The sequence below is a fragment of the Leuresthes tenuis genome, unplaced genomic scaffold, assembly GCF_036924035.1.
Source record: "Leuresthes tenuis unplaced genomic scaffold, fLeuTen1.0.hap1 SCAF_9, whole genome shotgun sequence".
Lineage (NCBI taxonomy): Eukaryota > Metazoa > Chordata > Actinopteri > Atheriniformes > Atherinopsidae > Leuresthes > Leuresthes tenuis.
Genome location: NW_027325363.1, coordinates 25,416,681 through 25,443,552, shown reverse-complemented (window position 1 = coordinate 25,443,552; position 26,872 = coordinate 25,416,681). Strand labels below are relative to the sequence as shown.

At 42.7% G+C, this 26,872-nt stretch overlaps 1 protein-coding gene across 3 annotated transcripts in view; it reads left to right on the top strand.

Moving 5' to 3' along the window:
• Window positions 1–25,510, top strand: part of LOC140314663 (SPRY domain-containing SOCS box protein 4-like) — a 33,357-nt gene extending 7,847 nt beyond the window's left edge. The window contains exons 2-4 of one of the 3 annotated variants that reach the window (XM_072392988.1): window positions 1,537–1,628; window positions 13,801–14,687; window positions 24,280–25,510. In XM_072392988.1, coding sequence (XP_072249089.1) covers window positions 13,979–14,687; window positions 24,280–24,407 — 837 coding nt within the window. In that variant the 5' untranslated portion in view covers window positions 1,537–1,628; window positions 13,801–13,978 and the 3' untranslated portion in view covers window positions 24,408–25,510. The other 2 variants (XM_072392987.1, XM_072392989.1) reach the window with 2 other exon arrangements.
• The last annotated feature ends 1,362 nt before the right edge of the window (window positions 25,511–26,872 follow it).

Sequence of the window (26,872 nt, the reverse complement as noted above, 5' to 3'; positions counted from 1 at the left end):
TATCCTGGGGAAGCCGAACCACCGACCTTCTGATTGGTGGGCGACTGCTCTTCCTCCTGAGCTACAGCCGCCCCTTTTGACAAGTGAATGACGACTTTGAGTAAGATGGATGTTCTTACCGGAATGAATGAGCTGTGCTGCAGCCATGTGTGTCATTGAAGTGGTCCCAGTAGAGGTGTGTGTAGAATTCCCTCCGTTAGCTCTCCTATAGCTGCAAGTAGCCACATAACAGTAGCTATGTGCTAACAGAGCAGTAGTACGTGTTCGTTCATTCTTCTTAAAGTATTGGTGAAATAAAGACAGATAATGCCTTATTTAGAGGCTGCATCATCCCTGCCCCCTTAACTCCGTTATATGAATATACGCCGATGGCTTTTTCTAAATAGCTTTCGAAGGACGCCGACTTTCGTCAAACTGTTCTCGGTGAGTAGATAAACGTATTTCATGCCAGAAAAAAGGTCTAGGTTTAAAAATACCGGAGTTCCCCTTTAATTAAATCACAAGTAACCCGATCCGATTCGATTTCTCTTTGGATTAAGCTTGTTACATGAGCTGAATAACTCAACCACATGTAACCGCACTGACTGTTGGGTGAACTCTAGAGGGTGATGCCGACACCAACAAGTTTCATTTGAAATTGTGTTCACAAAGTGATCCGTTTAACTCTCGCTGGTAATCTGTTTAATTGTTAATTTCCCTAACTTCCTGTCGCACACAATGCTCTCTCTAAAATCCACACCAAAAGTTACAATATTTCGGTTTACTCCAATCAGTCCATTTCAGGGAAGGGGAAAAAAAACATGGTTTCGCTCACCTGTGTGGAAACAAGATGGTAGGGTCTTTGCATCTTGTTTTGTCTGTTTCAGTATCCCACAGTAGAAATGAGAAATAAAGCAATGTCTTTCCAGTTTTTTTTTTTTCTTTTAAAAAAAAAAAAAAAAAAAAGACAAGCGAGGTTACACCAGACTGATGAGAAGCATCTTTAAAAAGGTTGTACCATCAAAATGAGAATGCTACCTCTTCCAAACATACCAAGAATGCAGTCAAGTGGCTCTGTTGCAGGAGCAGAGTGGAGCATCCATGGGATACTTTAAAAACTGTCCTGTTTCTTTGAATGTTTAATGGGGAGCAGTTGTAACGGTTTATGAATATGGTTTGCACTGGATCATTAATATCAAACAGGGTGTTCTATACTCTGTAGTCCCTCTGTTGTCATCTCTTTGTTAATGGACCCATATAAAAACAAGCTTCGCTGGGAGAACCACAACCAGTGCTTCAGTCCTTATTGCATGTATTATGCATATGAGTGTGTTGGACCAACACTTTTTTACTGGCGCTGCTGTGTTCGAGCTCATTAACGCGCTCTGCCAGCTATCATTTATCATATTAATAGCACGGTTTCCTTGTGGGTGCTGTAACTGAACTGCTGTGTGTTGGCCTACAAAACAAACTCAGTTAGTAAAGTAAATTGTGGCACCCTAATTACAGCATTTGGCCTTTTTTTTTTTTTTTTTTTTTTTTTTTCCCCTCCTACAGGAAATAACCAGGATATAGATTCTCGGACTCGCAACCTGTTGACCTGGTAGATGCACTTTTCTCAGGATACCTGCACTTAGATGGATTAAGAGGTTAGTGTCCCACATCCAACTCTACTTCCCTGCTGTTATTACACAGCGCAGAGCTGTGTTCATTTTTCATCTTAATTCAAATTTAAAAGCTTGCTTCAGTCATTCATTGTGTTTGGAGTGATGGAAAAATGCCTATTTTATTCAGCAAATGTCTAATACATGAACACGGCAAGTGATGCACATTTGTTTTGCCCAAATATTTAATTGTTGATAAGAGTTGATTGTTTGTGAATTGAAGTGTAATTTAAATGCTCTCAACCTCTTATTCCATAAACATGTTGAAACCTGATCAGGATGATTTGTGACTTATTTTTAGGGTCAGAAGAACTAAGCCAAAAGCAGCTGATATTCACTCGAGGCTTAGACTGTTTGCAAAGTTTCATCTTGTTGAAATCTGTGTCTCTAACCCACTTGTTATGGCACACTTGAGCATGACACAGATGTGGCAAATTAAGTTAAAGATAGCATTACAATGGATGACAAATCATTAAAAAAAAAAACCTCTCTTAATCCAGTCAGATCCACTTGGGACATTGGTCTGATGTCTGCATCTAGATCCAAGGTCAAAGTCCACATTTCAAAGCACCACAGACCAACATATCCATGTGTCTGAAGTTACAATGGTGACATGTAAACCGTGCAGGAAAAGCAGTCAAAGTAAGAAAAGAAGCCTGCGAGAGTAAATTTGAGCCAGATAAGTGTTTAAACTGGACCTCAACATGTACAGCATCAAATTTACAATGGAATAGTAAAATAAGGAGTGGCTGAATGTGGCTAATTCGTTTATGTGTTCAAGTTTCAGAAGCCAGCACTACTTTTCAGCACCAGCAGCTGAGTTTCCACAGCTTCACCTTTCTGATTAGGATACCTGTCAGTAAACCACGTGTCCCCGAGCCGTTCGCTCTTCTCTTTATTAATCGAGTTTTAATTGATCTTTCAGTTAAGACGCTACACAAAACAGCACCTTACTTTTGTCCCAGGATGTTGTCAGTCACATTACAAATGAAAATGAACAGGGAATGTTTTTCAGTTTTGTTGACGGTGTGTGTGTGTGTGTCATAGCTGAGTTTTTCATCCTGCCAGATGGGATCAGTCACCATCTCAGACCAAAGGTTTTACCTGCATCTTTATAGCAAGAAATGAGTATTGGAAAGTGGTGCTAAATTGGTGTCTGCTGGCCTGAGGTGATGCCATTTGACTTATAAATGTATTTACACCTGTGCTCCCCAGTTATGGCTAAACTTTCTGGAGTGTTGGCCACCAAATGTAAGCTTGCAAAATGCATCAGAGGTTGTTAGACAGCAACCCAGCCATATTCTCACAAAAGGCACTTTTCAGCCAAAAGCTCCTTGCCTCTGGGCTTTCTTCAGAGTGCTGAAAAGAGTATATCAGTTCTGGGTGTTCTGCATGTCCACTTGTGTCAGAGTCACATGGTAGTTTAGGCAAATAAAGTGAGTTTTAAAGCTCCTGGTTGCTGTGGTGAGGCTGGGGTACTGATCACAGAAGCCCATGCAGACAGAGCAGTGAAATTTGCTTCAGTTGCACTCTCTCAAACTCTGTCAATGTTGCTCAACTCTGAGTTGCCGGTGTTTTTATTTATAACTTGGAGTGTAACTGCTGTTAACCAATCTTTAATTGATTTTCTTCAGTTTACATTTTTGAGACTTGGATTCACTGCTTTACCAGGAACAGATGCTGAACCATGCGGAGGCCCTTAGTTTGAACGTGCTCTGTTACGGTCGGCTATCTTCACACGGAGTTTGCTACTGCTGGTAACATGGTTCGAGTTTGCGTATTTCCAAATTGTCCAAAAAAAATGACTACCATGTTGCACAAAACTAGCAGTAGCAAATCAAGACGGAGGGGAAAAAAAAATAAATAAATAATTGAACTTCCCCTTTAAGCCCCACCTTAAAGGTCCAGGGGTAATCTCAAAGGTGCTATATCCGCACCATTCGGTGTTTGGCAGAATTGACTGTTGGTCAACTAACCATTTAGAATCATTTACTGGCTCTGGGCCAGAAAAAAAGGTTCCAGGGTAGCACCAACTCTTTGGATCTGCCGTTTTCTGATCCCAATGAAGCCCCGTAAAGCCAGAAGCAGCAGCTGTACAAACGCGAAGTCATCCGTTGTTGTTGTTGTTGCTGCTGCTGCTTCTTCTTCTCCTCCTTCTCCGTGTTGTTGGTGCTTCGAAGTTTGCGCCAAGATGCAAGATGTATGCAAACGCAGCGACGTAACTGACGTATTCTGTGACGTAATGACGTGGGTCCCCTTAGCGCCCTGAGCTATGGAAAAGCAAGCTGGTTCTCTGCTGGTTCGCAAGTTGAACGAGGTGTGAACCAGCCCTGGAACTGATTTGGTGGAAAAGGAGTATCAGTAAATGGGTCCCTTGTCCTGGATGTAAGTGGCCCCATGGTTCTGTAGCAGCAAAATGTTGGTTCTGCTTTGGACCAGTTATCTTGGCTAACAGCTGGGTGTTTGTTTTCTTTTGTTTTTTTAATCTTAAATTTAAAAAAAAAAAAAAAAAAAAAAAAAAAAGAAAACTGGGTTGTTATTGGGCTCTGGCACTGAACCAGCCCTTGGTCAGAATGAACCGGAATAAGACAGTTGGCTTTGGCTCTTACTTTTAACAAGTGGTTGCCAAGGTTCTTCTGTTGGGTAAACAGAGACTTGGAGGCGGCAGACCTCTCATCCTCTGAGCAGGAAATACTTCGCACAAACTGGGCAGATTATTGACCCGCCCACTACCTTGGCCGACTAGATTCCCAAAGGTGGATGAAAGGAGAGTTTATAAGTGTATTATCTGAGCCCAGTTTTCTAAATGTATTTTTTGTTTTAATTCAGTTCCCTTTCTTTTCAAAGGAACCTTACAATAAAACTTCCAGATCCTAATAGATTATAGAATGACCCTTTCTTACCCAATTATGTTGTTGAAATAATTATTTGTATTTGAAATATTTGTAATTATTTCAAATTTAAGTTTGTCCCATATTTGGAACTACAGTGCCTGGCATTACTTTACATGCACAATTTTGACCTTTTTAACCTTTTACTGACCATTAAAGATATTAGTTCAGATCCTTATGGGGAAGAGCTCATTGTTGCTGTCGGCTGTAATGGGGGAATATAACTAAACTTTGTCATCTTATGTCCCACTTCATCTCTTTATACTGCCGATGGACACATGAGCTCTGCTTTTGCAATAAGAAAACACAAACGGCAGCTTTCGGCCAGTGATGCTGCAACCATTTGAAGGAAAGAAACCACAAAACCCTCAATTACGGTTTAAGTTGTGTGGGCCTGTGCAGTGACCAGCGTAAAGCTGTCGTCACCGCCTCCCTCGGCTCTCTACTGTGTGTTTATCTTGAACAGCTGATGAAAGACACCAGAGCCTCTCTGCTCATATTGAGAGAAAACAGTCACACAGAAGCCACAATTTCATCTTCCGCTTTTTCCTCCGATCTTGATTTAGCTTTTCAGATCTTGTCAGTGTCGTCTTCACCGCTTCACTTAATGCAGATCATATTTATCCCAATGTAATATTCATACATAGGGGCTGCTTCAGCCTGCAGAAATGTGATGCCACTGCTCTCCATAATGCAGTGGAACATAAACAAGTTTCTCATAGTCTTCATAGATGGTATCTATCGTATTGTTCGTTTTGACTCAATTCAATTTATTTATATAGCGCCAGATTACAACAATTGTCATCTCAAGGCACTTAAGTAATATAGTCCAATTCAAGCCAATTGGAATTCGATTCATTGTAATCATAATCCAATTAATTCATATAGAGCCCATTAGAAAATTAATATCCTAGCTAAGGAAACCAACAGATTGCAATCTCCCAAAGGGATACCCTCTTTTGTTTCCAGTCTTTGTCTGACCCGTCTTAGTTCACGACTTTACAGTTTGACAAATGTCTTTCTTATCAAAATGATTTCCCCTCCAAATGACTGCAGTGTCCAAAACTACAAACATGCTTTGGGGCTTTTATCAACAGTATTTGTGCTCCTTCCTGACCTCTACTCGTGGTTATTTAGGCTCTCTTGTGGAAACGAGGCTGTCCTGTAGGAAGCAGTGGCAGACAGACAGACAGACGGGTGCTGTTCAATCTGCTGTTCATGAGGCCAATTTACTTTTTTCACTGAAAGCTCCATTGTGATTTTCGTTGGGCTGCCTCAACAATTAAAAGCAAATAGTCGACTTTGTGATGCACTTTTTTTTTTAGTGAATATATTTAGGCTTTTCCACACATTTTAGTTACGTGTAGCCTTTTCTTTTATCACACCCACACTTACAGCCCTTAGACATTTGATCAGGGCATGATCATGCACAGATGCTTGCTCATTGGATCACTCACAGTGAGTTACCAACTTTGAGGCTTTCAGCGCAGTTCCTTTGTTCAAAAAATGGCTCTTTTCTTGGTAGATACCTTTTTTAAATAAACAGTGATTAGTTTCTTTGTAAAGTGGGTCCCTGTGTGCCCCTTACTACTTCAGGCACTTAGAAGAAGACTTTTTGTCGGTGCATTACGTAACGATCATACGGGCGAGCTGCAGCTAATTCAGAGAACAAGCACCCAGACAACAGCTGACAAGGACGTGAATGTGGGTGAGGGAGAGGAAAATGAACACATTCTGTTACTTGTAATTTAATGACGATAAAAAATTAACATGTATGCCATAAGTTCACGACAAAGTGACAATGCCTCCACAACCCCACAATTCGCGGACTAGTGAAAATTTCGCCAGCTAAGATTATTTTATTGTCAGCTAACGCTCTGTCAACTATAAGAGTGCTGCCATAGATGCTTCTTGCCTCATTTAATTTGAGCCAAGTCAGACGTTGCAATGCAAGCAGAATGCAGCATAAAGAATTCCTGAGACTGGAGAGTGCAAGCAGATAGAAAGGAATGCAACTGTGTGTTTGAAAGGGGGGGAGGGAGGGGGGGGGGGTTCTTGTCCCAAGTATGAGTGAGAGAGAGAAGCGGGGAACAAAGTGTATGTCAATGTATATAGAGGGGATGAGGAAATGTGAATAAGTGTACCCTGTCATAACTTGACTTTTCTGATGTTCTATTGCTTTAGTCAGATAAGGTCAGGTTCAGCTCTGATTTGTCCAACCAAGTTGGCGTTTTGAAACTTTGATTAGTTCAGGATTATTTATTCTTGTTGGAATGATGCAGCTTCATATTAATGGTTGCTTATCTATCTTTTCTTTTTAAGAATGTACATAGATCCAGTGTTCAAAAAGATGTGGTCACTATCAGAGTTGTAAGACAGCTTTTTTATAATCCTTCTCACTATTATTAGTAAAGCCAGAATAACAGAAGATACTCTGCATATGGTGAACCGACTTTGTAAGACGGGCTTCCCAGATGGGGCTAACAACTCCAATTGGTTGAATATTCTAACTTTCTTGTTTTATTCAGTTTCCGTAGTGATTTCCTTTGTCACTTTTTTGTGAATGTGTCATTCAAACTCGTAATGTTTGTCTGGTTTAACTAGAGCAGAGAGTCGGGGAGCAGTGAAGGTAGGAGAGTGGCAGTGATGGCTTTATCACTGCAGTCTATAGTATATATATAATTGAATTCTATATGATTACATTAGAAGTGACAGAATGGTTCTCATTTTCATGTTCTCTTTGTCACTGAGCAGATGGTCGAGTCAGACGCCATGTAAAGTTTGATTAGCTGCCCCTGAATTTGGAGCTTACCCTGAGTACAGTATTGCAGAGTGCAGAGGAGCTGAATCAATGAGCTGCAGGCAGCTCTATATGTGTCCATCTATTTTTCATATTTGCTTTATCCAGCCTATCCCAGCAAACAAACAAATCGGTGCCAGTCCATCAGAGGGACATCGCAACAAATAGGAGCTGTGTAAATCATACTCGCTCCTAGGGCCACTTTAGAGTCGCCGACTAACCGAACATGCACGTTACTTGGCGTGGGAGGATACCAGAGTGCCCAGTGAGAACCCATGAATGCACAGCTACAACATGCACACTCCATATGGAAGCCTTTTTGCTGTCGGGCGACGGACTGACCACACCCCCACACAGCTCTGCAACTCTACAGCTCTACTGTAAAAGTGTGAAATCACAGATTGGATATGAATGAGCTTGCAAAGCTATACCCGGGTTGCTTGGCTGAGTGTAGTCTGTGTGGGGAACACTACCATTGGTAAACCTTCTGGATTTTTGCATCTTAGAGACAAAAAGAAATCTATTCATCCCACTGCTGTTCCTCCTCTGTATAGTCAAGTCAAACAAAGTGATCTCAGCATGTCATTGCTGTGTCATCTTTACTTGCATCATCCTACTTGCATCAAGTAAAGTCAGCTGAGTGACGACAGCACCGTTGGCGAGTTCCACGATGTATGTAATCACACACATCAAGCATCACACTATTGGCATTTCACCTCTGTTACCACCTCCCATTCCGACCCAGAGGCGTATCAATGGCAGATCCATTTACACTCAGACCTATCTGTACGTTCACATATAACACAATGTGCAACAATTGTGCAAAGGTGTCCCTGCTTCAAAATGTGAAATAGGCTCATATCATGTAGTTTGTGTACTGAAGTCACAGATATGCTGTACTTGGATGGTAATTGGCTTGAAATGTTCCAACTGTCTGCCAAATGTAAGATTTTCCACAGCAGACGTTGATCATCCGAAGTGATGACATTGAGTAGCTTCTCTGTAATCCCTTTGGCTTTGGCGTTGTCTGCTTGAAATTCGCTGCCCCTCAGTTTGTCTGCTGCATACAGTTTACTCTTTGGTTGTTAGTAAGATGCAGCACAGCTTCCACCCTGTGGAAAGTTTGCCTTACACATGACAAGTTGCTGTCTTGTTGTCTGTGTTTTGACTCTAAAATATCTCCAAATAAAAGACATTCTTTGGTCCCATTTGAACATATTTATAATTTGTCACTATTGAATCTGCCCTCTTATGTGGGTTGATGACATCAGTCCCACTTAGGACTGGGTATCAATCAAAATTTTTCGATACTGATACCTTCACTTCGATACCGGTTCCTGGACGATACTTTTTTCAATACCAATTTCATAATGTCAATTCTAACAAAAATGAAATTACATTATACATAACAATACAAATCTTCAGTCTTATTTTTCAGCTCAGTATTTCAATTTCCCGGAGGGAACCTCCCAAAGGGATTAATAAAGTTGTCTATTTTTCCAATCCAAGCAGTTTTCTCACAGAAACAATTAATAACAAATAATTTCCAGTGTAAAACAGGTGACAGGTTGGTGTCTTATACTGTCCTACATACTGAGGATACTTTCTGCACGTATTAAGTTGCAGTAACATTAAGATTACTGCCCGGATTTCGCTGAACGTTAATTTACCTGTTAAAATGCCACACACTGCGCCGTCCTCGGTACTCTTAGATGAAGCCGAGTCCAGTGTTGGAGATTTTGAATTATGCCGCTTGGGCTCTGTAGCGTCCACAGACTTGAATGCTGAGAGGAGGATGGTTGCGGTCCGCCCTTCTTGCAGTAAAACACGGAGCAACTTTCTGCTCTTAAATTGATTTTGTGCACGGTCAAATAATTCATGAAATTAGTCGTGTTGCTGTCCTTAGCAGAGAGGACTTTTTGGCATATAGTGCATCGCGCACTATTGGCATTGATTTTGGTGAAATGGAGCCACGCTTTTGACCTCTATGGCAGTGTTTAACCGGTTCGACGACACACGCACTACTACAGTTCCCAACGCAGATAAACGTGAACCCCGTCTGTGGGCGTAACTACATTTTCCTGCATGCGGCAAAGTGTAACATTAATACAGCCAATCAAGGGTAGCATGATCAGGTCTTCATCACGTGATAAATCTCTGGGTACCGAAACTTGGCACCAAAAGACGAGGCATGTGTTGATACTCTGTACTACCAAAGAATTTTGGTCGGTACCTTAAAAGAACCGAAGTTCGGTACCCAGCTCTAGTCCCACTTGTTGGCAGTGAATTAAGTCTGTATTGGAACCTGATGCTGATAATAGATTGGACTGTTCCCAGTTCTATTTGCAAATGTCATGTTTGATACAGAGCCACGGTAGTCCTCAGATTCCCATGCTGGATTTTAGACTTTGAGGTACAGTCTGTGCTTTCAATATAACACATTCTTAAGGGCTGCCAATTACTGCAAGACCTCTTCTTGACTGGCCCAGTGTGAATGGTCCAGTTTAGCATGTAGAGATGAACCATTAATCTTCAAATACTGAACCACTCTGTGTGTGTGTGTGTGTGTTTCCACACATCTTCTGTTGTAGAGGAGTACAGTCTGCGAGAGTGGGTGGTTTTGCACTGCTTGGGTAAGACTTTGAGCGTGCTTCACACCAAGCCCCCCTTCTCCCTCTCGCTCTGTGTTTCCCTCCCTCCAGCAGCTGTTTTCCTGTCTTAGCTGGGAACTGCAGCCAATGTGTTTTTTCCCCATCCTCGCGTCACAAGCAGGAACTCACCGACTTACCGACATGCACAAACACACTCCTCTCGTCTGTCTCTGCCCTGTCCCACACTCGTCTGGCTGGTGACTGTTCTGACCTAATTCTGGACGTGGAGCAAATATTCCCACTATATTCTGCTCGGCTGCTGTGATTACATTGACATTGCTGTGTGAGAACTGCCTGACTTTCATAGAATTCTTTCATGGTAAGATGTCTCTTCTCTTCTCTTAAAGGCCACTTCTGTCTCTCGACCTCTTGTTTGTCCTCCTTTCAGTGTCTGGCAAGTGCTGCTGTGGGATTCATCCAATGTTTCCAGAAGCGTTTTTGGCTGTAATCGCATTATCAGGGTGTCTGCTTGACAATGATACTCTCAAGATTAGTTGTTAAAGTTTTTAAATTTCTTAACGAAACTCGGTGTTCTTTTGGTGGGTGTTTTTAAAAAGTTTTCCAAATTGCATGTCTGTTAATCACTGTCTGTGATCAGTTAATCACTGTTTTATGATCAGTTAATCACCGTTTTATGAATTTGGATACTTTCTAAAAAAACTTTTAATGAGTTTTCTGGTCCTGATCGTCTACATTCTAAAGGCAGTTATCAGCTAGCTGTAGTCAGGGGCAGGGATGTGCAAAGCTTATGTTACATACAGGAATGACTGAGCACTTTGTGTAGTTCCCATCCTTGCTTTTGTCTCACCATGTTGCAGGTTGAAGCGGGACGGAGGGGCTGATCATTGGTCTGTGATGAGAAAAATGCTGGGAATAAGTTTCTCATTCTCTCCCCCCCCCCCCACCCTGATCTGAACCAGCTTTCCCAGATGGAACCTCTTTTCCTCTGATTTAAACAAAAAAAAAACAGCTATCTTCAGAGAGCTCCAACTCTACAATATCCCACTGTCATAGCATCTTAAATCGTGCGAGTGAGACGGTTTCAATGGTCACTTGTTTGTAGTCTGCCACAGACTGTTAAAAAAAAAGGGGGGGGGGGGGGGGGGGGGGGGGGGGGGGTTGCATGAAACACTGATCGTGCAGTAACATTATGCCAGCTTGCAAGAATATTCTGCTTTTTTTTTTTTTTTTTCCATCTGGTGTTCTCACGGACTTGTTTTTGCACACACAGTTTGTTCAGTGATGGACGACACTGTGTAATGCAGCATACTTTCAATGAAATAAACCCTCAAACATTATTAATTCTAATCCAAACTTTAGGAAAGCCCAGTGTGTGTGTGTGTGTGTGGGGGGGGGGGGGGGGGGTCACTTCTGTCAGCTTACTTCTGTCAGCTTTTTTCCGCCCGTTACAGATTACCCGTCAGAGATTATGACTCTCGGCTAACGACCTGCCGCTGACCACATTCTGTCAGCCTTCAGTATATTCTGTGAGAAAATTAAGCTTCTATTTAGCAACCTGAATTTTCTAAATGGAACTTGCCCATATTTGCTTCCTTTTGACTCAGACTTGTGTTTTCTTGATTGTCGTGTTTCTTTAATCCAACGTGGGGAAAGCAACACTGAATTACTCGTGAATGCTTTGCACATATCGTGTCAGGAGTCGAACATTGTCGGGGTCTGAGATTAGTTGTTTAAGAAGAGATTTCTGCTATTTGAGAGCTTTACTTTGATGTTTTTCTGTCCTCAGCTTTAGATCGTGCTTGGTTTTCCCGTTAGTTTACGGTAGTTATCTCTAAACTTTTATTTATTACCCTCGTCATTTGTTTGACAGTACTGTAAACCTCTGTCCTCAAAGCTCCCATCAGCAAACCGGCTTCCCATTTATTCTCCCTGGTTAATCCTTACTGAGATAATTAATTGGACTTTTTCTTTTACAGTGTGTGTGGTAGTGAAATTCTATTTGCTTGGAGCCATGTCCTCACTGCCTGCAGCTCATGTTTGCAGATGTTTCGGTGTTTCCATGTTTCCATGTTTAAGTTGCTATTACTTCAGATCCCCTACGTTACTTTGTATTTGTATTGTTTGTATTTCTGTGGACGTGTTCTGGTGGGAGTTGCTTTACGCTCCCGCTCTCCTTGTCCAGGTCACTGCCCCCCTGGCCTGAGATGAGATGTTTTTGTCATGTTTTTTGGTCCATTTGCCATTTCCACACCTTTCCTTTGTGTGTCATTTATTGAGAGTAGAGGGCAGCTACAGAGGTGATGGTCGTATGTGGTTTTCTGCTACACGTTAGGTTGATGATGCAGCGATTGTTTTTGGTTTGCTGCTGGACAATCCCTCTAAATTCAGTTCTCTTCAGATGCCACATCCTATCTCCTCATTGTCGCCCTTTAATTTTTTCCATCACCCATCTGTCACCTTGTCCTGTCATCCTATTCCCCCCTCTGTCATCCCTTTTTTCATGTGCCACACTGTGATTCGGCGGCCTCGCTGTGGCTCACGACTGTGTATTGATCTAGCTGGCCTACTGTTTGTTCACCTTGCAGTTGAACAGCATGTCAAAGATAAAAAACGCACCGGTTTTTCCAGGCTGCCATATTTGCTTTTTCTTCTTCTTTGCAGATGCCGCTGATCAGTGAGTTGTGATTGCTTGAGTGTTTCCTTCGGAGAGGATCATTTCTGTCAATCTGGGGTGAAGCTGATTTCATGGCTGATATTCACCAGCTTGAAATGCTTTTTTCACGTTGGCAGCTCAATGTGGATAACATCACATATCCCCAAAGGGTTTTTCTAGACGGTTCACTTCTCTGCCTCTCTGTCACGCTCTTTAAAACACTCTGGCCAGAATTCATGTTAACTTAGATTTAGGTTCCCCCCCCCCCACACACACACTTTACAATAAAGTGTTGTTTCTTGTTGGTTATTTTATGATATTGCCCCTTTTCTACAAGGATTTTTTTTTTCTTTCTGCTTGTGTGTTAAGCTGTATAAATGGCAGCTGGGTGTCCAATAGAAAGGGAGCACAATCTTAGGCTGTGAATGCGTTCTGCTGGATGATGAATGGGCTCCTTTATTTGTCCTGAAATGGCTCCATCATGTGTCATCTTTGGGGTTGAAAATTAATGTAGAAACATGGAGCTAGTCACTCTTTTCACGAGCTCCAGTCATGAGACCGTGTTCTGCTTGTGAGTGGGATGTCTGTGAATACTCACTTGTGTGCTGCTGTTGCACATTCTTCATATTATGGTCAGTTACATTTTTTTCTTCCTTTATCTGTCTTCTCTTTTCATCTTTCACATGGATTTCATTTGTAGCTTCTTTTTAAAGTAAGTTACAACTTTGGCTGATTGTGATTGAACTGTAATTGACAGCATAAACAATCTTTTCTTGTTTTAATAATGAATAACTGTGTGTCACAGTAAATTATTTACAGTAAAAGCAAATGAAACTGATTTGTTGTGTATTCTTTAATTATTTTCTGAAAATATCAAAGTGCACAAGATAATGGGACAGTCACGTAGGATGTGAAAAGCACAAATTTATCTCTCTTTCACACATTTTTTCAGATGGCTAAATGCTTTGTAATCCGACTGAAAATCAACCTTCACTGAAAGTTCGAGAATGTCTCCAACATTTTCTCACACAGTCCAGTGTTGCGGCGTGAGCGATATCTTCGTGTTTATATACTGGATAAATGGCACAGTTAAGCTTGATTCAGCTGTGCGTGTAACCATAGTGACCAATTACTCTAGCGTAACTGACAGAGCAGTACTACAGATTAGATGCATAATGCCTTTTGTGTGTGTGTGTTTCAGGATTGTGGTTCCCCTGGCTGAAGACTGCGTGTGTTCACTAGCATCTTTTCACAAGGATAACGCAGCGTTGCCATTGCGCCCATGAGGTAACATCAGGACGTACTGGCCCCACATTGCCACCTTTGGTCCATCCTTTTCCCTCCCCCTCTGCCCCTTCTTCCCTTGGACCGACAAAGCCATGGGCCAGAAGATTTCAGGCAGCATCAAGTCGGTGGATGTACGTGGAGAGCCCTCATACCGGCCGGTGCGCCGAGAACTACGGGGCCCCGATTTCTGTCGGCCCCCAAGACTAGACCTGCTGCTGGACATGCCATCAGCTAGCCCTGAGATGCAACTTCGCCACGCCTGGAACCCCGACGATCGCTCGCTCAATGTCTTTGTCAAGGAGGACGACAAGCTTACATTTCACCGGCATCCCGTAGCACAGAGCACAGACTGTATTCGAGGAAGGGTAGGCTACACCAGGGGCCTCCACGTATGGAAGATCCACTGGCCGGCCAGACAGAGAGGTACCCATGCTGTTGTGGGCGTGGCGACTGCTGAAGCATCTTTACACTCGGTGGGCTACACAGCCCTGGTTGGCTCGGACTCTGAGTCCTGGGGCTGGGACCTGGGCCGAAACAGACTATGTCACGATGGAAAGAACAGACCCGTCTCCACATCAGCACCCACTTATCCCCGTTTCCTGGAGCCAGATGAGTCATTTGTGCTCCCTGACTGTCTTACAGTAATACTAGACATGGACGACGGGACGCTGAGCTTTATGGTGGATGGACAGTATCTGGGAGTGGCTTTTAGGGGGCTGAAGGGCAAGAGGCTGTATCCCATCGTCAGTGCTGTGTGGGGGCACTGTGAAGTGTCAATTCGCTACGTAAATGGACTGGATCGTAAGTGCGACACTGACACACACACACACACACACAATGATAATAAGATATTTAATAAGCACCAAATATTGGTGTCAATATGATGAAATACTTCAAAATATGATGATAATTCCCTTTCTTTGTCCTTCCTCTTATTTCTCTCATCAGTCTAATACTTTCAGCTGTTTGCTGACAGTCTTTAGTATTGGGATGTATAATTAAACCCATACTGCATAATATTATTTAAGTATTAGTTTCCAAAGTTGGTGTCTTTGTCCTCGACGAGATGTAGTCATGCTTAGCTTTTCTTGTCTGCCTCTGTTTCATGTCCCATAAGAGAACCATTTTAGCCTCATTCCTTTTTGAAGATTAGCACTTTACTTATTAGCACCTGTCAACAGTTGTTCGTTTTAATATGTTCACGTAGAGTTCTCGGTACCTTGAACTTTATCTCGAGTAAGCATCTGGCACTCGTGGATTAGAGTTTTGTGACAACTCGCTGCTTTGTTAACCCAATCCTCTTTTTGAATATGAAAATGAGTGCCTGCTGCAGGTTTTCTGTTTGCTTTCTCATCTTTACAGAAATGCAAGTCATTTTTCAGCTGTGTGTGTTGCTTTAATGAAAGATAGATTTATATTTGGGCCTTCTAGTTAATTATTTATGGTAAAACAATCTTGAGTGGAGATGGAATCGAAGGTGAGAGCGAGAAGAATAAGTGGCAGATGTGTTGCGTCATCGGTTATGTATCATCAGCCGTATGACTTGTAGTATACGACCTGCGATTGATGTAAAGAGGGAAACTATTAGATAAGTCATTTTTGCAGCCTATGCCAGTCTCATCTCTCCACAGAAACCGCATTTTTACCATGTGATACTGGAACTGGCTCTCCAGAAAAATGTAGAGCTTCCCTGGCAGAATAGTCATGCTTTCTTCAGAGCATGGAGGATAAATTGCAGTGTGTCCAGTTTGTATGCACGGATGTATAAAAAAAAAACACAATGAGAGAGGAACTGCTACTCGTTTGATAGGAAACCACCTGAACTTGTGTCCTATTCCTTCTCCTTTCCCTCATTTGTTTTTCAGCACTGAAGTTTTCAGGCACTCATCCTCAAACATTTATACACTCAGGGAACAATTGTATCTAATTCTGATGTAAGAGGAATATCCTTTTTTCCTTAAAGGGTTGCAGGTGTTTGCTTGCTTTCTTCCAACTTAATATAGTTGTCTCAGCTTGTCTGTAGTTTTTCCTTTAGCTCTGGACTGCATGTTGCATAAAGACTCAGATCAGGCTTGGGGCCTTCCTGGGAGCCATGTCCATGGCAATGAGCCGTGCATAGGTGTATGTGCTGGAAGACAGTTCAGGAGTCCTGGAGGATGTCCCAGCGTGCCTGTTAGACCAGTGTCTGGCATTGCATCATGGGAAGCCTCAGATTATGGATTTAAGCAGTTTATTTGCACCTAACGTAGAACAGGGTGTGATATCCAGATGTTCGGAGTCTGAATGAAACAAACTGTCGGACCAAAACGCTCAATCCACAATTTAAAACTGAGTTACATACAAGTTGTTGCATCATTTATTTTTTTCTTCCTGTCTTCACATCTCCTGAATTAATTTTTTTGGGGGTGGGGTTTAATGCAGTATCATGGTTGTTCTCTTTACTCTGCCAGGTCTGGAGGTCAATGTAATCACATCCACATTTCCCTGAATTAGCCGCCACACAGTGCCAGAAATCCCATTGGCTTATTTCCAGTTTGGATGATACACATTGTTCATTTGCATCTTACCTGTCAACTTCCTGTTCAGTTTATCACGGGACTTGTAAAAATGTCGTCACCTGCAAAGGCACACAGGAGAAACAAATAAAGATCAAGTGGTGAAATGTAGTGAATCTGTGTCCAAGTTGTCACTCAGTGTGTTGATGATCAATGCACAATACAGCAGCGACGGATAGAACACACACTGTGTGTTTCTGCCTCGGTAGTGCAGACATGATGTTTAAATTGGGTAGAATTTACTGAGCAATGAGTCTTGTAGCAGATTGAAAGAACTGGTTCTGCACATGGACTGGTTCTGGGTTACATAGCTCTTAAAAATGTAGTAAACTGTTGAGAAAATCTGCAATTCATTTCAACTTTCCACAACCCAAACAAGAGCGTGATGAGAAGGAATCGTCTGTATCTGTTAGCACAGACGAAGCATCTATTCAGTTCCCCCCAAAAGCAGATCACTGGTGAAATTAAGATAATCCACAATAAAAAGTTGTCAGTTGTCGCACCTTTTTTGGCTGAAGTGCTCATTCAACTCATTGTGTTGTGGGTGCAGTTAGGCGTGTTAGGGCCCGTCCACACGAGAATGTTTTTGTCGAATCCGCATAAACACTTTATTGTTTCGGCTCCGGCTTTTTCGAGGTGTTAAACCGGTATTTTTTTAAACGGGTCCCAGAGTGGGGAAAATCCTAAAACGCTGGATAGCCCGGAGTCATGTGGACGGTGAATTTATTTGATTTCTTTTCAGAAATGATGACGTATAAGCCCCGCCCCTCCAACCACTGATCTCAGTCGCCGTCATAACCATAGACGTATAAAGAATAAAACTTTAACAAGTCCATTATATTTGTATTTTACCAAACTTTATGTCTATGGTCATAACAACGATGGCGGACTACAGGCTTGTACTACCTTTATACATAGACATGCATTATAAATGCGTTATAAATGCATGTTACATGGCTTCTCTTCCGGTTTTAGTGTATTGGTGTGGCGGCGTCACAGCGCCACATACAGGCCTGGTATATGTACTACAGCATTTCGGGCGGACGCAGATATTTCTGGAAACCATGATGAGTTTACGGAGACTTTTTTTCAAAACGACAGCGTGTTGGGTGAGGCTGCGTACTCGTGCGGACGGGCCCTTATCTGGCCCAGGTTAAGGTTACGCTGGTCCAGCGTGTTAAAAAGTGTGTGCGCTGTTATGTTGGTAACAGAAGCAATTCTATGCCTTTACTGCTTTGCTATGAACTAGTTAATTTGTGAAATGCTTGCTAAGATTGATGAATCTGGATTTAGACGTAACAAGTGATTGACTGATGCGTAATATTGGCTTCAGGAATAATGTCAGACCTTTGACTTAAGGTACATCTCTGTGTGATATAAAGGGCTGAAGGGAGCTCTTGTATCTGAAGATTAATTTCAGTTCACTTTGTTCGTTCCTCACCCCCACCACGTCCCTCCTGCTGAGCCTCCCTTATTTGCTTTTACTCCCTGGGAAGTGAGAGGAGATATGTATCCTCACACTTTTCTCTGTGTAGTCTCTTTGTGTTACATTAATGATGTTTTCCCATCCTTACTGTGTTTCGCTCAACTCTTGAATCCTTTGCCCCTCAGTCCTAGAGAAGCTTAAAAGCCAGTAAATCCGAGCCTGGATTTTTACTTCTTCTTTACATCTTTCACATATTTCACTTGCTTTGGTCTTTGAGTAACTGGATCATGCCAGGAAAGCCCTACTTTTCTCTCGGCCACAACAGGCCTTACAGCGCCACAGTTTTCCTGGCCATCATAAAGACGACAAGCTGGGCCAAAGTGATTAACACCTGAACAAGGAACACCAGAGAAGAGCCAGCGTTTCATACACACCCATGTGCTTGCCCTCCCCTTTTCTACATGAACTCTGTTTGACTCAAGCTCCCATTGTGTCTTATCTCCTCCCTCTTGCTCTTTTTAGTCTTTTCTTTCAGAGTTTAAACACGTAATTGTGGTGGCAGGTTGCTGTGGAAACGGGTTAGCTGACTTTATTGTGGATAGGTGGGTGGTTAATTGTTGATCAGGAAGCCGCTTACTAGCTTGTTGGCCAGGGGCTTACTCTAAACCAATGGGACAGCTTTCTCCTGCCTCACTCAAAGCTGTCAGTGATGGTCGCAGCACAGATTCATGTCGTAAATTTATATTAGAGCCTAAGCAGAGCTGAGATGTACACAAAACACTTGACATTGAGTGTCCCTGACACTGCCGTAACCTTCACTGTGACCTCAACCATAGTGGCAAAACACAAGACAAACAACAGCTTTGATCGGCCATTAACATGCACTTTGCAACATGTACCCTCCGCACCTATGACACTGCAATGGTCTGCTTCTCTAATTTGATGTGGAAAGACTGACCTGGCTGCCTGTGAACTTTTAGAAATGTAATATTTTGGCACAAAATCTAATTTGAGGAAGCGCTTTAGCTGTTGCTTTAACACCCTGACCAAATTTCTGTAACCTCAAAGGTCAAATTCACAGTAATCGGCCAAGAATTAATAAGGGGCTGTCCAATTTGTGCTCCACTTTAGAGATCTATGAACTTTTTCAGTCTTGAAGAAGCCCAGGCTTCACCTACCGCTGAACCGAGAGTTCTTGAATCTTAGGTAGAAGCTCCCATCCCAAACTTTCCTTTACAGAGATGGGTATCTCTGATGGGTATCTCAGTCTGACTGCAAGCTGCACTGAAGCTCAACTAAAGAACTCTAAGGCCAGTTGAGTTGCCATTCCATTGTACGTTCTCTTGTCTTTTATTTGATTAAGATGCATTTCAGTCACAAACTGCTGACAGATTGAAGAATCAAATTCTAATCCCACTCTTAATGGCAGCTTCCAGTTATGAGACGGTTATCTCTGATTATTAGAGATAGTCATGGCCGGTACAGAGCTGAATCAATATCTGCATGATGGGCAGAGCCAGCGCTGCATGAAACGCTGCACTTGACACCGATGTTGTTGTGTTACATGTCACGCCTCCGATTTTTCTAATGCGGACATCAATCTGAAAGAGCTCATGAGGCAGGGTGAGCAACTAAAGCTGACTGAAAGCAGCATAAGGAGTAATATCATAGATTTACTGTTTGAATTTGATTAGTATTAGACGGTCTAAGATAATCTTTTCTGAACAGATAAAATCCAGTTTAAGGTTTGTCTGTCTGTGTGCTCAGTTCAATGGGCCAGCTGAATTAACCAGGAGGACATCGGGAATGAAAAACAGGAAAGTAGACGGGAACACACAGGTGGAAGAAAATGTAAAATATCATCAGTTCACATGACAACAAATTTCTCTCAAGAAATTGAATCATAGCTCCTGAGGAAAAAAAAAAAAAGTTTAGTCAGTGTCATGTACACATGTTGTACCTCGTCAGTTTAGCCTCTGTTCCCTGAGCAGGCGGGACAGCTATGTGGGAATCACTAGTCTGGTGGTGAAATATAACAGAAAGTCGGATATTAACAATGGAAGGAGCTTTATATCTGCTTCTAACTAGTTCAGCATTTGGTGTCTGCCCTGAGTGGCCTTCAGTCTAGACTCTTGAATTGGTGCTGTTGGGTCCTCCGTAGCTGTTCTGTCCTTTTGTTTCCAACATCACTGATCTCATTCTGTCCATTCCTAAATATATCCTTCTCCTCCCTTCTCCCCCTCTTTGACTTGTAAGTGAAAATAGAGATGTGTCTACACTGTGAGGGCTCTGTTTGTGGACTCCTACACCTATCATAATAAAACTAGGGCAGACGGGCACAATAGTCTTCTGCTAATAAATTGAATAAGACGGGGCAGGAGGCTGTACCTGAATCTGCTACCTGGTTACATTTCTCATATTGAAGGGAAGGCAGGAGAATGGTGGAGTTAAAGGATCAGTAAAATGGAACATATACTAAAAAGACTGGCCTGTCTTCCTCCTTATTTCTAAGTAGGACATGACTGGGTCAGGTTGTCTCACAGCGAGCAAATGTCTGTCGATGCACCCGCAACTTAATTTAGCTGCAGGTGTGAAAGTAAGAGAAGCTGAAGGGAACAGTCACCACTTTGCTCTTAGCTGTCTCACCTGAGTGAGGGCAGACAAACCGCCGCGGTAGCATCTCCGAGCTTAAGATCCCCTTCCTCCACTGTTCTCGATGAAGTGTTAGTTGGTCTGAATGCCTGCCTGCCAGCCTGCAGGCCTCTCCAGTCTAGTGGTGTATTAGACACTCAGTCTTACTTTCCCACACTCCACCGCCACTATAGTGTGTCATAAAGCTAAAAAAAAAAGATAGGGAGGGCTTGCAAAGAATGGGAGGGCGCACATATCCACAGTTATATGACAGATTGGAAAAGGGAAAGGTGAGAAGAGCTTGACTTTTCAACTGAAAGCAGCGACTGACGAATTAAGTTGTCTTATTCCAACTCGGGGTCTTCCATGTAAGAAGAGTCACATGTAATTGGGCCATTCCAGAGACTCCAGCCTGGCACAAATTCATGACAAGCATTCATGATGCACTGGTCATGTGTTATGTACTCAGTTTTGTTGAATCATCAGGAATATTCCCTAATGATAGATGTTTACAGGCAACAACAGGCATGTCAAATGTCTGCACAATGCGTGTAGGTGTGATGTGTTGTAGGCCCGCCACATATTGTGTCTCAGTTAACTGCTCGTGTTCACATTTGACAGCAGCTGCCATAAATTTATCATTTAACCTCAACAGAGGCCACTTACCAGTGTTGTTAGTCAGTTGTAGCAGTTGATGGAGTGTATACCTCCAAAGTATACCTCCTGTGGGTTCTCATCAACAATGTCTGACAGGGCCGTTTGTCTCCCCAGGCAACCCTTACCATGGAGACCAGCTTGTGCCAGCAGCGATTGGCTGTTTTTCAGTTTGTAGAATCATCACCACGCCACCTCCCTCAGGAGAGCGCTGCCAAGAGTGATGCTAGTGTTTGTGATTGGTTTACTGCAAGCAACAGTGTTGCACTTTCAATAAGAGAATTATACATGAGTGCTGATTTACTTTTTAATGCTGAGGACACGGTAACTTGAGAGGAGAATGTTATGTGAAAATGGGTTGAAATGAAACTAGTAAACATTCTCCTCCATTAAAAACAAGCCAGTACTCTCCCAGTACAGTGACGTCACACTGTGGTGGTGTGTGGATCTGGTTACTATGGAAACTGTCCATACGTTGGACGTGTTTTGGTGATGGTAAACTGATTGATGGGTGCTTTTAGGCCTCACAGAATCCACCCATCTGCGCAGGTGTAGTCTGTAGAAGCTCCACAGGCACAAGTGTGAGCTGATGGGAGCTGAGTTAAGCCACTTTGAAGGTGCATGCTGAATGGAGACTTGATTGTACTGCCAGTATGAGTTGAAGTCTTATTGTCTAATCTTTGCTAAAACATGGACCTACCTTTGCAAAGAGTAATGAGATGTTGGAGTGAAGTGATGTGATTGTACTGCCAAGTGCTTTTCCAGCTGCTGTGTAGTGTCATTGCACACATGACTGCACATTGTCTTTATTCAGCTCACTCAACTTGTCTCTCTGGGTTTTGCATGTTGATGTTGCAACTAATGAATCCACTCTGCCACATGTCGCCAAGGTGCCCTTAGACAGACTTTTCCTTCAGCACGTGGCATGTAGATGAAAACTGATAGCTGCAGTGCAGTTTTTTTCACACCCTTTCAGATGCTGGAGTTCTATTTCCCCCTCAATGCTGGTTTCAAAGATCACATCACAAACAACTGAAAAGCAGTTCATGGAGAAGTTCACCATCACATGCCGTGAGCATATGAGTGAACCATAAAACTGTGGTTTGATGCGAGCTTCAGACAAGCTTCTGTTCCTTTTTGGCTGAACTCATCCTTCAGTGGTCATGCAGCCACAAAGACAGCATTTTATAGCCAGAGGAGAACTTGAGGTGCCCCGACAGCCTCGGTCTGATCCAGTCTGGTTCCTTGGACAGTTCTCAGACTCACTGTCACGCCATTGCTTCATATTCGTTCCCAGTTTGTGCTGATGTTGTGCACTTTTAATAGATTGTAGAGTAAATGGCTCAGTCAGGAACAGTGGAGGCTTGTTTGGGCTATTTTGCGTGTGTGTGTGTGTGTGTGTAGGGCTACACACAGACCTGTGTGTATGATTTATTTTAAACCTCCTCTTCATCTGTTGTAACAAAGATTTTATTGTGCAAATTAAGCTTCTTTTTTTTTTTCACAGTACACATTTTGAATAATCACAATAACAAAAGCACATATGGATAAATAATGACCGAGTCCCTCTCAGTATAGCTCCTGCACATGCTGTTTCACTGTCATGGCTTACTGGGAAGCTTAATGGAACTGAGCCATGATTCATTTAGTCTGAGCCTCTCTTGTGACATGTCAACCTATCAGCTACAAAAGTGCCCATTATGGGGAGATTCAGAGTAATTGTTAGGGGTCACGCCACTGTGGCTCATTGCCAAAGTAACAGGTGAACAGTTTCACATTTGTAGCCACGATGTGAAGATTTATTGACGAAGCCATCTCAGGGCTTTTGCCCCTTGTTGATTCTGTTGAGAAATGATACAATCGAAGCTAAACGGGCTGTTTTGAAAATCTGTAAAAGTCAAGCTGTCATTCTCAGTTTTGCCAGTTTCTTTTCAGCTGTTATCCCGTCAGCAGGGTGTGTCTGAATGTTTTTTTTTAATTTTTTTAATGCAAGTGTGAATATCTCTCCTTTGTCCTTCAAACAGTGCGTGAGTGGACACTGAACAGCAGGAGTTGTGCTCCACCAGATGGTGCTTCCAGGTGGAGCAGCTCAACATCCGTAGATGGGCAGCAGTTAAAAGTCTGTCTGACATCCAGACATCACTTGCCTTTGGTGGGGGTGAAGTTGGCGCATGTGACTGGCATACAGCAACAGAACTTTTACACGTTTACAGACTGTATCGTTAGCTGCTGCGTTGTGCATTTGTTTCGATGATAAATAAATGAAAGCAGCAGTGAGTTTGGACACGTTAAACAGGCCGTTTGTTGATGATTGCAGCACAGCTTTAGCAGTGGTTTGTAGGGTGATGTATTATTAGATGCTACTAAACTGTAAAGTATCAGTGTGTGAACATGGAAACTGTCAGTGTGGACAACAAACACTGCTGCTGGTGGATCTTTGAAGGATAGGAATGCAGTGCTTTCTCTGTGATCTAACTCCAGCCACTCATTCCTCTCATCTCCTGTGCTTATCCTATGTTGAACTGTTACTCTTCTACACAGAGATACTTAAATGAAGTCTCACTCTAGTGTCCTCGTGTACATGCAAAGTAGAGCACCTCCGTAAAACTGCAGCTGCCTTGTAAGATCTGCCACATTTTGTGCATGCAGTTAGTTTGTAAAACAGTATTCTGTTGCAGCGTGGTGTTCAGTTCTGATCAAACCAAGTCGATTCATGTACTTTCACTGCTTGGATTAATAACTTTCCAGCAAAACGGTTTACAAACTACTCGGCATGCCTGAGCAAATGCGAGTCTCCACGACTGCCTGCCTCCTGCTCAGCATTATGCTGATGTGTAACTGAATCAGCTGGATTCCACCCTCTGGCTCCCGGTGATCATTAAGACTTCAGCTCTGAGTGGAAGCTTTCATAACATTTTCACCGCGGCCCTTTCTCAGCAGGCACCGAGCACTGCTCAGTCACAGCTTACTCTGAATGCATTGTGATGTTGGAATGAGGCTGTGATGAAAATGAATAGGCAGGAGGTGAAGTTGTATGTTCTGTATTCCATTTGTGCCTCAGTAAGACTGCAAAGCACCTGCCGCTCTGTTTGACCCTAACCTCATCTCTCTGTCTTCCCCTTCACAGCGGAGCCCCTCCCCCTCATGGATCTGTGCAGACGAGTAGCACGACTTGCCCTGGGTAGAGAGCGCATCCATCACATCGACACACTCCCACTGCCGCAGACTCTGAAGAACTACCTCCAGTACCAGTGACTGCACATATGCTGACCCAGACAGGAAGACACTGAGGCCCTGTTGTAGCCTCCCAACTTAACGTCATCCTAAACAGCAGACCTCTGCTGATGTGGACGATGATGCTGACAGGGAACAGGGGGGTCACGTAGGTGCAGCAAGGCGATTTGTTTACATCTTTGGGGGGGGGGGGGGGGTTGTTTCAGTTTGATGTTTTTATCTCCCGGTTTTAAGCTTTTTTTCTGAGTATTTTTGCTGACTTCTTTCTCCCAGAAAGATGAGGAGCTTATGGGTGAACAGAAGCGTGTGAGAGATGTGATTAACAGGAAACATTCCGAGTCAAACCACAAGTTCCCGTTTAGAAAAGCCTTACTCTGCTGTGGTTTTTACATAGATTCTGTGGAAGCTTCCATTTTTATTTATAATCCAAACAACACAGCATGCTCTGCTGGGACACAACAATCCCTGCAGGCCGCATCAGAGAGACAGAGTAAGCTTTGGGGACAGGGAGAGTCCACACAGTTCTATTTTTGTTAGTGTGCATACACTGAAACACACATGGATCACATGTTTAGTGTATGCCTGTGTAACGGGTGTATGGCACAAAAGCCCACACTCTGTGGTCTTACTGACATGCAGCCACCTACAAGGAAGATAAACAGCATCTACAGACAGGATTGGATGTTAAAACCTGTGCACTCCTGTCAGTCGATGCATCCTGATCACTTGTTCCAGTTTGATTTAGAGCTCAATCAGGCTGGTGAAGTGGAAGGACAGATACTGTCTGGCACCTGGAAGCACTGATGGGAATTGATCCTTAGGTGAAGCTGTGTTTTCATCTGCTAATGTGCCTCCCTGATACAGCATACATTCAGACAAAAAGCGCACAACAGTTAAATCATACCAGTGGATACTTCTTTCCTTCCCCACAACATTTGAAATGCTGCTTTTTCTATCTCTTCCAGTCTCTTCCAGTTAGTTTTTATCCCTGATTTAATTTTTTTCTTTTTAATGAATTTTGAGATTTGTCTGGTAGACATGATATCAGGCATGCATAGTTTGAAGAATGTGCTGCCATGAAAATCTTTTTAAATGTGAATAAGAATAAACTGCTAAAAACTCTGGCTCTCTTTGTTTAGTTTTTTTTCTTGAGCACTAGTGGCTCTTACTCAGCAGATTTTCAGGTTCCTACACGGGGGCACCTGCCCAACTAGTAAAATTAAACGGCACTCATGCTTATATCATCTTTGCCGACTGGCTGTTTTTAAGAGGCCATGGAATGAAAAACACAACTCACTACGGGAAAACTTGAATTTCATTGTCTGAAGTCCCGACCAAATGGAACTCTGAACAGACTCGACCCAGGCACTTTGTTTGGGCCCCTCTCTAGGTTTGAAAATGTCTCATTTGGTGGTCTGTTCATATTTTCAGGGGGTTTCTGTCTCGCTCGCAGGTCAGAGGAGAAATATCCAGCCTCCTCTGGTTTAGATCCACCTAAGTTGAACTCATATTCTCACTGCTATCAATGTACCTTAGAAGAGGGAGCTCAAAACTCGAGCTCCTACATTCTCATTGGTCGTTCTACGGTTCATTTATAAATGAACTAATACTGCTATGCCAATAGTTTTCTTTATGTCTAGACCAGGGAATTTGACTTTTATCAGCATTTCTTTGAAATTTCTGATTTCCATGTGGTCATTGAATGCTCCACCATTACGAAAACAAACTGATAAGTTTTCATAAAAGCAAAGATGAACAGCTACAGTATAAACGATTCTGAGCGATGCAGAGACACACGACAGGGATTTTGTGCTTTTAAAATAAAAATAAAAATATAAAAAAAATCTTTCAGTCACTACAGTACTTCCTATCTGTGGGACTGTTTTACCAATCTGGGCCAGTTTCATGCGTGTTGTGACTGGATTGTTCCTAAAAAGGGTCGGTACCAACCGTCCTGGGTTTAAACTTCAGATGAGGGAATTTTATTTTTGAAATCTTTTCCGTGTGTTGTAGTTTAAACTTAGTTTGCCGTGTTTGCACGATGGCTTCAAGCTGAAGTGCAGATCTCATAAGACGCTTCCAGTGAGGAGGAGTGAGTGGGACTCGAGCTGCTCGCTCCACAGCCTGAAACCAGTCGACCTGAAAAGGGCTCTAAATCCATGGTTGAAAAGCGAAATGCTGTACTTCGTTACTGTGCTATTCTAAATTCTTACTCCCAAAGAAACTGTTACAAGTTGTCAAAAAAGGTCATGTTTCCTTTAATCAGGTTTTCAGGTTGATTCACTTGTGTTGTCCTGATTGAGCTTTTGCTACCCTGCCCTGAGCAACAATGATTAATTGATCTAGAGTCAACTGCCCCCTTTTTTTCTTTAAAAAAAATTAAAGTGCAAGAACAGATATTTAAAAAAAAAAAGACATCTTTAATGGAAGCTTGGCTTGGGTTGGGTCTGATGATGGTGAGTTTTCTGAAGTGCTTACTCCATCCG